Raw genomic sequence first — 11060 nt, 5'->3', positions numbered from 1 at the left:
CTCAATATACCAGCCAGAAGGATCCATTTAAAACATGTCACTCCTCTGCTCGAAATCCCCCAGTGGCCCCCCTCTCAAGCAGAGTTAAGCTCAAAATCCTTAAAATGACCTTAGGGCTCCACATGATCTAACCCCCATCTAAACCCGCTTCCTCCCACGTTTCCCCTCCCTCATTCTGCTCTACCCACATCCTGACCCCTTTGCTTTTCCTCACACATACCAGGCACATTCCTACCTCAGGGCCTTTGTACTTGCTGTGCGTTGAGCTGGAGTATTCTTCTCCCAGACATCCCCACTTCCTTCAAGCCCTCCCTAGACATTCCATATAAAGCTACAAATCTCTGTTCTCTCACTCTTCCTTATCATCTTCTGTGCTTTATTTTCTCCATAGCATTTATCACTATCAAATCTATATATTTTACTATTTATCTTGTTTACTATTTATTTTATTCACTAGAACGTGAACGGAGTTTTTTCAACCTGCTTTGCTATTTATCTTTTTGGTGTTCACTGGACTGAAGAATACGCACATTTAAAAATCTTTTAAATGCAATTTTATACTCTGGAAAACTAAATGAAGCAAATATTACTATCATTAAAATTATTTTATCTTCACATCCAGTCTCTGAATATGCTTGCAAAACTCCTTTGTTATGACTCCAAGGTAGACTCCTGATTAAACATATTTTGATCTTTCCTGTAATTAGTTACAAGAATCTAAGATAGCAGTGAAAGAACTGTTCTAATTACTGCTGTATCCCCGATGCTTCAAGCAGTTTCTGGCACACTGCAGGTGCTCAATATTTTTGAGTGAATGAGAAGCTATGCCCTGTGAAGAAAAGATATGGGTTTAAATCTTGGCTCCCCAGCTTACTGTGTGATGTTGGGCAAGATCACACAGTTTCCTCAACTGTAAAACTGGGATAGTAACAGGACGCACACAGGGGAGTTGTGAGCACTCAGAATGTTGAGACGTGTGTAACGCTCTTAGAACAGTGCCTGGCATTGATGAGGCACTTGATAAATGTTAGCCATTTTTAGAAAGGGCCTGTTATACTAAGGGGTTTAGACTTTATCCTAAGGCTGCTTGGAGTCATTGAAGGATTTTAAACAAGGGAGGAACATAATCAGATCTTGTTTTCCAATGGTCACTCCAGCTGCAGAGTGGAGGATGAATTAGAACAGGGCCAGACTGGTACTAGATCAGTCTGAAGGCTGTTGTAGAAATGGAGATGACAGATAACGTTGGCCTGAACTAAAGCAGAAGGAATGGAGAAAGAATGGGCTCAAGATATCAACGGAGGTAGAACTGTCAGAACTTGGAGACGAACTCAGTGTGGAGGAAGCGGTCAGCAACAAAATCCAGGCTTCTGATTCCTGCCACCAGACAGTGGTGTCCATCCATCCCAGGCTGCAGAGGACGGATGGGGAGAAAGTGTATTTTGTTTCACGTGAGGTGACTGTGGGCTAGCTAGGTGGAGAGGCGCAGTCCCGCACAGTTGTATACGTGCATCTGGTACTTAAGAGAAGAATCTAGGTGAGATGTAAAAGATATCTGGGAGTCATCATCATACTGGTGATTCTTGAAGCTACTGGAGTAGATGAGATTTAAGGAAAACATTTAAGGAGCAAACTGTTTTACAAAGGCGTACCTTCCTCAGAGGCAAGGTAAGGAGGACCAAGGCATGTCCAGTGGATTTGGCATCAGGTGGTTCTAGCCAGAGCGGGGGTGTAATGGGGGTGGGAACCAGCTCACAGTGGGTTGAGGCATGCATGTGGGAGGTGAGGAAATGAGGAGTATATGTAGATAATCCTTTCACAAACTCGGCTGGGAGGTGGAAAGAAGAGATGGGGTGGTAGCGAAGAGTGATGTCCAATGCCGGCAGATTTCTTTCAAGATGGAAGGGAACGAGATGCAAATGAGAAAGAGGCTGAGAGCAGAGGAGGGAGAGGATCTCCAACTGGGGAGGCTGGGGCACAGGAGCTGAACTCGGGGGAAAGTGCCCTGCGTGCAGCGAGGGGAGACTTCTCGTGCTGTGACTGGAGTGAGCAGTGAGCTGGGCCTGAGTGCGGACAAGCTGGGGTAATGGGGGGGGGAGGGGAAAGGGGGAGGGGGAGGGAGAGAAGGGGAGGGGGAGGGGAGGGAGAGAAGGGGGAGGGGTTGTAGGTTAGGAACTGCGGGGCCTGAGTGCATATCAGCTGCAGGGAATGGGAGAGCAGTGACTGGGGAGAGTCTAAGGCTCGAGCATCCCATGGAGGAAACACACCGACCCAGTCTTTTCTGGAAATGCAGATTGTAGGCTCAGAGACATCAAGCTCCAGATTGCAATTGGTATAAAACCAAAACTACAACAAGTATGCCGTGAGACTATACAGTATTCCCAGAGAAGTCCTCCTCAAGGACCGTCCCCATTGCTTCTTTGATTAAACACCTTCAAGGCTCCCCATCAAATACATACAGAATAAAATCACTCTCTTCACGAAGGCGTTCAGCACCCTAACGTGGCTCCCACCCAAGACCTTTCACCTGACATTCTCTCCTGCCTGCCCTGGTCCAGCCACTCCCTGCGCCCCTCTGCTCATGGCCTTGCTGCTTCTGACCCGACCCTGCTTTCCCTCCGGCTTTACCTGCTGGAATTCACCTCTCCTTTAAGGCCTGGCACTAAAGTCATTCTCTCTCTAATGCGTCCTTCCAAAAATGTCTTTTCTCCTGTCTCTTTGCTTCCAGAGCACTCTGACGCTGTAGAGAGGACTTCCAGAAGCCGTGTTAAATTAGGTTTATCCACGCTTATGCTTCTTCCCCACTGGGCCATAAGCTCCAAATGCAAAGCTTACTTGTGTCTGATGTGGTACCACCCTCTCCACCATGGAACCCACCCTGGTTGTGTTCATGCACTTGACTTGGCATGGTGCCAGGCTGAGGTGTGCCTTTTGTGGCCATGGGAAGAGCGAGAAGCCTTTCTGACGAGTAATAATGATTTGTGTATTAAAATCGAATATACCCTATGAGCGCTGTCTTTCTGGCTAGAAAATCCTACTGTTGGCTGGGTAGGCATTGAGCTAGAAATTAGATTTAGGGGTTATAATGTTAGGCCAGTGTACAGGACATTTGGGGCCCTAATCAATTGATTCATTCATTGGCTCTTCTTCCTTCCTAAGTTTTCCTTGCTTGGTATCTTAGAGGCATTTTCCTTTCGGATGTACTTCATCATCAGCTCCTATTTTTTCGGCTTCCATAATACAATATGGCAGAGGTAGGAGCATCACACACATGCAGGGTCTCTTCTGTTTGCTTCTAAGAGAATAATTACTGAAAACTTCTGGCATGGAAAGGAAAAGCAGGAACTGAGATTCTACTATATACCTGGCACTTTGGAGATTCTATCTGTTTGATCCTTACAGCAGCTCTGGAAGGTGGATGTTACTGCCCTCATTTTTTTCAGATGAGAAAATGCAGACACGGACAGAGGGGTTAAATGACTTACAAAGATCCTGTGCCCAGTAAGTGGTGGGACCAGGACTCACAGCCGAGACTGCTTGACTCCCGAGTTCAGATCCCCACACCCCCAGTTCACAGCACATCACCAGGTGGTTCGAAAGCCTGGAGCGGATAACCCCAATAGCACACGCTATCCATGGCTGGGGACTTTGAACGTCTGAATTCTGCGTGGGCTGTGCGTCCAATGGAAGGATGGAAAGAAGCTGGTGTCTGACTAAAGTTTCCATTTGCTCCAGAGAAATATCAAGGAAAAGCAGGAGATGGTTTAATCTGAGTGACTTAATGCTAGCAAATTATCCACTGTGGTATGGACCCTCCAGCTGACCGACTCCTTTCCACCCTTCCTTACCAAGCTCGGGGCTCCCTGGCACCCCTGCATCCTTTGGCTTAGACAGAGGAAGATGGCTGAGTGTGGGCTCATGGAGAGAGGGGCCAGGGAAGCCGGGAAGACTTCAGGTGCCCTGTCCATTAGTCTCTGCACACCTTGAGATCTGCCCTCTATCCAATAAAACTAAAAGGGTCAGCTAGCTGAGCACTGGGTTTGAGGCAGTGGTCTTTTTAAAACACAGAGCTGTGTTACTGCTTTGCTTAAACATTTTCAGAAGCCGCCCCGGGCCTCCTCAGCCCCTGCCTAACTCACCACGTCGCATGGACCTGCTTGCGATTCCCAGAGGCGCCACATTCTCTGGCCTTTGCACGGGCCAGCTCCTCTGCCTGGGATGGGCTGTGGCTGTTTTTGGCCGAGTGAACCGTGCATGCTTCAAAATATGCTAAGGTTTCTCAAGGGTCACCTTCTTGGTGAAGTCTTTTATAAATTACCACCCCAGGAAGGATTTGACGTGTCTCATGTCATCCTCAGAGGTGGTGAATAGTGCAAAAAACAAAAACAAAACTGTGATCGAACTGCCTTTTGCATAATTTTTGAGTTTCAAATCCTACAACGATTGCCGGTTCCAGGCATTTCTACTATACCCAGAATGCTGTTCTTTGCCCCCAGTCAAATGAATCTGTTTGTTGCATCCTGTCCACAAATACCCTCAAACCTAAGTCATCACACCCTTTACCTGGATGCCCTTTTCCTCTGAGTCAAATCATGGGAAATGGAGACGTGAGCTTACATATCTGGCAACAAAGGGCTTTCAAAGGCTACACCTCATTTGGCCTTCACAACAGCCAGGTGGGTCAGTAGTACAGACATTATTGTTCTTATTTCCAGCTGAGCACGAAGAAGGGAAGGAGGCCGACTGGCTTGCTCTGAGTCGCCCAACTAGTTCAAGGTTAGGGCTAGGATTAGAAGTGAGGACTCAGGCTCTCAGTCCAGGGTTCGTCTAATACACTGAACTCTGAAAGTAGAGGTGGCCCTGGGGGTTAAGTGTCCTCAAAGGTGCTCTCCACACTCATCCACCTGTTTACAACCAGGCCCTGGGGAACCAGTCACCTCAAAGGGTGACCCTATTCTATCAGGGGATTATGGGCATCAGGGGATTGTGGACAAGGAATCAGAAGACTTGTGCTTTGGTTCTGTCTTCGTCACTTTCCTTGTTTGGACAGGACTTAGCTAAGGCATCACTGCCTTTGAAAATGTTTTCTCCTCTGTAACATGGGAGTGACTCTTTCTATCATGCCTACCTCGCAGGGCTGTTGTGAGATCACACGAGGCAACGGACATGAAGGTCGTCCTTCGACATTATGATATGGCTGCATTCAACGATAAGCAGGTACCCTATTCACGGTATGCTTTGAATTCTCCAGCCAAGTGTTGAACTGCTGGATCACAGGAGAGTGGGGTACATCCTCTTCTGTTGCTTTAGGGCCTCTGTTTCCTTCTCCCTTAGCTCTTGTTCGGTGCCAGCTCCCAGCTTTCTGAGCTGAACCTGCAGAAACAGCAGCCAGGTCCCTGCCCCTGTGCCAGGGCTACCCTGGTGGCAGTTGGCATCACGCTGGATGCAAGGCAGAGGTAGTGGGGAAGTGGCACTCTGCTCACATCTCTTCCCCTGGGGTGGCTTTTTAAAAAAAATAAATTTATTTTATTTATTTTTGGCTGCACTGGGTCTTCGTTGTTGTGAGTGGGGGCTACTCTTTGTGGTGGTGCACGGGCTTCTCATTGCGGTGGCTTCTCTTGTTGTGGAGCACGGGTTCTAGGTGTGTGGGCTTCAGTAGTTGTGGAACGTGGGCTCAGTAGTTGTGGTGCACGGGCTTAGTTGCTCTGCAGCATGTGGGATCTTCCCGGACCAGGGCTCGAACCCGTGTCCCTTGCATTGGCAGGCGGATTCTTAACCACTGCGCCACCAGGGAAGCCCCTCTGGGGTGCCTTTTGTCATTATTAACCCCTTTCCTAGATGCTTGTAGAATTCTAATTTCTTAAAGTCTCCTCATTGTTTATCGCACTTGTCTTTCTATATAAGGTTTTCTTCAAGGAAAATGATACAAACCACATCTCACAACAAAGTCTGAGAGAGAGGTGCAGAGCTCAAGAAGGAGGGCCATGGATCTGAGCCATTGTGATGTGGAGGCAAAACTGCTGTCAGTCTCTGAATGATGGTGTCAAACCCTGGCACGATGCAGAACACCTAGCAGAGATGGGCTAAGATATCAGAGTAGTGGTGCGGACAGTTTAGGATGATCTCTCCCATACTTGGGTGACAATATTTATGATACTTCATACCTGCTGTACCTGCTCTGAAAAAGAAATTTTGTTTCCTGGTCAGATTTGAGCTGTCATCACCTGTAACCTGAACCCAAAACATTGAAATCATTTTTTTTTTTTTAAACAAGGTTTGGTTTATGATGACAGGAAAGGATAAAATATTTAAAATTGGTACTACTCTGGGAATTCACGGTGGACTTGGATTCCCTTAAAAAAGATCTGAATAAAACAGATACAACATAACAAACTCTATTGAATACAATTTCATTTTCTTTGATTCCTGAGTGGGTGATGCAGGATCTTACAGAAGTTCAGCCGTCATTGTACTGGTGAAATATATAATGTGCCAGTTAATAATAGCTTTACGAAGTCACAGAAGATCAGATAATAGAGGTTTTACTGTAACTGGGTTCATGATGGTTAAGAGAATCAATACATTTTCCAAAAGAGCCTAACTCACTTCTAGGAAATAACTCATGCTCTGTGAGAATAGAACAGGATTTACAAGGAAGTGCTTGGTACTCCCTGGAAGAAAGGTGCTATATAATTGTAACTTGTTCGTTCTGTGCCCAAGGCCCTAGCCACTAACCACACAGCCTCTCCTTAAACGGAGTGGAAGGTTTCTCCAGTCCTTCCTAAAGCCAAGAAACAACACGCAGCTCGGGATGGGCACATCACAAGAAGAAATCTTTTAAGGCCATGTTCAGAAGGACCCTTTGCTTAAAGGAATTTAGACTGGAATTAGAGTTCTCAGCTCTGACTTGAAGAGAGAGAGAGAGAGAGAGGGAATGAAGGAGAGACGGAGGGAGAGAGAGAGAGAGAGTCAGAGTCACACCACACACCACTTAGCCACCAAGGACAGAGTTTCTGCGCTGTTTCATTAGAACACGAAACCTATTCTGTTGACTACGAGTCCGCTGTGAGCCGAAAAGAAGTTAGTTCACTTCCTTAGCGTCTGGGGTCCCATCATTCTGAGTCATGGCCATATTAACTCTGCTACTGAAAAAGCAAGAGTGTGGTAGCATGGCCAAGCCCACGGCACCACCAGGCAGGGAAGGTTTCCCCCCCAGTGCACGACAGCGGGACGGGGTGCCCTGGTGGTGGGCTGCAGAGAGAAGGGGAGGGGAGGACACTTTCTTTTCAATACTCGCCACTTTCTCTGTAGAATTCAGTTCTCCCTGCCTGGGGAGGATGGAAATTTCTGATTTCCTGTATCTCTTCTAACACAATGAATCTCGCCATCCCGGGAGGGCAGCTTAGCTGTGGCTCTGGCGGGACAGAACTGGCCTGGCTGGGTAGCCACTCAGCAAAGGGAGGACATTCACCCTGGGCTTCCTGGGGCCTCATGAATGTCAGGGAGCCCCGTGGCAGGGAATCACTAAGGGATAAGGATAAAAACCAGTCGGGGTCCGTGTGCAGCTTTAGGGCAGATTTCTATTTCCCCTTGCGGTGGAGAAGCAGATTCCGAACTGCATTCAAACACAATATGGTCTCCAGCAAGGAAGAAATGAAACCCTTTAAATCTTCAGCCCTTCGTGTGGTACCCTCCCCTGCTGCTCTAGGGCTCACAGAAGCCTTTTGTTATAGTCCTAGGAATGTGTACTTAATAGAGAAAGCGTGGTTTTGTGGTTGCTGGGAAAGAACACCGAGAGGGGTGGAACAGACCTGCCTCTCAAAGCCTGATGGTGGCCTGTGTCAGGGAAACAGGGAAATTCACCAGCGACCGTGTTTCCCCAACGCTCTCCCAAAAGTGCAGGAGTGAGGGGCACGAAATTATCCCAGACAAGCATTAAATGTCCTCAGGTGAGTGAGTGTCAGTGACAGGGGAGTTAAAGGAGGTTTGCTGCATCGCTGGCTGTGACTCATGTGGTGGGTACCTGACAATTATTCCCGGATCCTCCCCTAAGGGGCTTGTGCAGAAAATAGGCGACTGAGTCTGACAGCACGCGGCCAAAATACTGCAAGGAATTAGAGGTGGAGGGGACCTCAGGGCCGACTGTCACCGGCCTTCTGGTAATCAGGCAAGATTCGTGCAAGATTCACATGAGGAGTGTGAATACTGTTCATTTCTCCAAAATGGGGACACTAGCTACGATAATGAATAAGGAAATGATAAACGGTACTGTGATCAAGTGGAGGAGGGTCCCTGATGCACAAATACCTCATTCCACAGAAAACATTTTCCAGTGTTATAGAAAGCCAAGGCTTGGAATCAGTCAGCATTAGGACATTTTTACTGCCACGTGCATCTGATTTCAAAGGGATGCTTTCAGACAAGGTCAGCCTTATGTAAAATTTTGAAGCAGGCAAATTCCATCTCGGATCCCCACTTCTTTGCCCTTTTCCTTTCAGTGACAGCACAAGGTATCACGGAATAAGGAGAAGCACAGGCTTTGGGTCAGGCAGCTCTGGGTTAAGTTCCAGCCCTGTCCCTGACTAGCCTATGACCTGGGCAGGACACTTCATCTCCTGTCTTCATTTCCTCATCTGTAAAAAGTAGATCTCAACGCACAGAGATTGCTGTGAGAATTACACGTGTGAAAGTGCTGGGTCCTCAGCAGGCACTCAGAAATGTCACCCTTCTTTTCTTCTTTCCTCCCTTCCCCTCCCCACCTCCCCCAAACCTGCGTCTCGTGATGTACACATCCCCCCATCCATTAAAACGCGCTTCCAGGAAGAGATCTAAAAATGATTAATGTTCTACTGAAATGACCACCCAGGGCTTAATGAGCCATCTCCCTAGTCTATGGGCTTTTTTAAACAAAAATCCACGTTCAAGGGGTAAAATGCTATGAGTAGAAATCCAGGCACTAAAGGAAGGGCCAGGAAGTATTCTGAAGGCAGCAAGTCTTTTATGGAAACTCTGAAGCCAGACAGATAAGCAGATAACTACAGTGGCAGGGTCACCACGGAATGTTCCAAAAGACACTGCTTCTTGGAATTATCACCAGCCTTTGCTAAACCGTCTTTCCTTTTCCTATCGGCTGCCAAGCATTACATTTATGGAAACAGAGGATTTCCCAATTTTTAGTTAGATTCTAAAGGAGTCCAGTAATCTAGATACCACCAGAGTGTGAAGTAAAAGATTGGTTGAGGTTGAGATCCTGTTATAAACAGTATCTGGGTGATGAGCAGAGAAGAAAAAAACATAGAGGACAAATGATTTGCTGTACCACGGCTGTGTGTGGTGGTATGAGGCTTGCTTTAATAAATGTCATGCAACTAAGAGTTTAAAGAACTTTCTGACTCTTGGCATTGCTTCAAAATGGCAAGACTGCCCGTGAGACATTGAGGTCCCACTCTCAGAAGTGTCCAGGCAGAAGGTGGATGGTCATCACCCAATGAAGCCACAGGTGGAATACCGACACCAGGCAGGGGTAGACCAGATGACCTGGAATGTCCATCTAAGCCCAGGAATCCTCCTCTAAAGCTAGAAAAGCAGCGGCGAAGAAAAAAGAAAACAGTAAGTTTGAATCTTCCAGAAGGTGTAGGTTATTATTAAAGATGGACCCAATTCAGCTTTCCAGGTTAACCCTAATCAGAAACAGAGTAAAATCGGATATGTGGCTCTTGCTAACGCTGATAGGCATCCATGTTTTAGATTGGCTCTTGCCAACTGGAACCTCAAGACACAACAGGTATTTTTGTTTTAGTATGGCTTCTCTTATACGAATTCCCACTTAAATTTTAAAAGAAACCATGGATTGTGGCACACAGATGCTTGATTCTGAGCTGTAGGGCCTCTGACAAAGACACAGATACTCACGCATGCACCCCCTTCACCCCTCCCCCCATACCTACACCCAGCTCTTTCTAGGTCTTCAAAAATGCATTTGAATTATTAGTCTGCGCTCTTTCTGGAGTAAAGATGTGTTTTTCCTCATGGGTTTATATTCAGGGGTTTTCTATTTGAAACTTGGTGCTATTGTGGCCCCCTCAACCCCTCTTTGAATTCTCACTCTGGAGCATCATAGCCCAGAAGGACTCAGGAGAAAAGGGGGTTGGGGTTCATGACCCATGCTCAGGGTCAGCTCACAGAAGTCTTTAAGTAAAATGCTCTATTTCTTCCCCAGATTCCTGAGATGCGTTTTACGGAGCGTGGGGTGGGGATATGGCCTCATTATAGCCTAAGGGACATCTACAGACACTGATCCCTCCCAAAGGAGGATGCAGGAAGGCACAGACACTGAAGATGAGGAGCTGGCGCTACTTAATCAACCATGCATCTCATGGCTTCCCTGTTTGATTTAAAAATTTAAAAATACACAGACAAATATATAGTTCAATGAAATTATAAAAATGTACACTAAGTCAAAACATAACGATGGTTTGGAAATGACCCATTATTTTCGATTATCCATATCATTCTCCTCTTCTTAGAACAGAAAGTCAATAGCTGAGTAAGCACTTCTCCTGTTTTACTTGTTTATTTTCATTCCTCCCCTCTTACATCTTCTTTCCTCCTTTATCCTTCACATCTATTCAGGTTCTTTCCTATATTCATTTTGTGTCTTTCCTTCGCTGTGTCTTTACTGTCCTCTTTTCTCTTTCTTATCCTTTCCTTCCTCCCACTTCCTATCATTATAAATAGGTCGTCCAGGTATCCGTGATTCCCTGAAGTCACATTTGTCTACTCATCCTTCCTCTTCCAAGCACTCCTTTATTTTTCCTAGGTACACCTTTTGGGTTCCACGACCCAATTCCAATGTGTGGGGTTTGTTTGGGGGCGGGCGGGGCACTTGCCACACAACACCAAGCAATTCTCAGACACCAGCATAGTGTCCTACAATTCAGCAACTCTGACACCATCTCCCTGGAGAAAGCATCCGATTCCACAGGTTGAGGGCTCAGTCTCACAGGACTGCCTCCCTCTCCCACAACTTCAGACGCAAGGCCACACTGACACCCGTGCTT

At 46.8% G+C, this 11060-nt stretch overlaps 1 protein-coding gene across 18 annotated transcripts in view; it reads right to left on the bottom strand.

Moving 5' to 3' along the window:
- ETV6 (ETS variant transcription factor 6) overlaps positions 1–11060 on the bottom strand; it is a 238284-nt gene that overhangs the window by 67996 nt on the left and 159228 nt on the right. The window contains exon 1 of one of the 18 annotated variants that reach the window (XM_089920306.1): positions 5129–6916. The exons of the other annotated variants lie outside the window; for them this stretch is intronic. Within the exon in view, the coding sequence (XP_089776432.1) occupies positions 5129–5168 (40 nt within the window). The 5' untranslated portion in view covers positions 5169–6916. Of the gene's footprint in view, positions 1–5128; positions 6917–11060 lie in introns of those variants that run through there. 18 annotated transcript variants of the gene reach the window in all.

Source organism: Delphinapterus leucas, chromosome 11 (assembly GCF_059928025.1).
Source record: "Delphinapterus leucas isolate spDelLeu-1000000601 "Yukka" chromosome 11, BTC_Dleu_Yukka2, whole genome shotgun sequence".
NCBI lineage: Eukaryota > Metazoa > Chordata > Mammalia > Artiodactyla > Monodontidae > Delphinapterus > Delphinapterus leucas.
The sequence above is the reverse complement of the archived record's forward strand: the minus strand, read 5'-3'. Positions and strand labels throughout refer to the sequence as shown.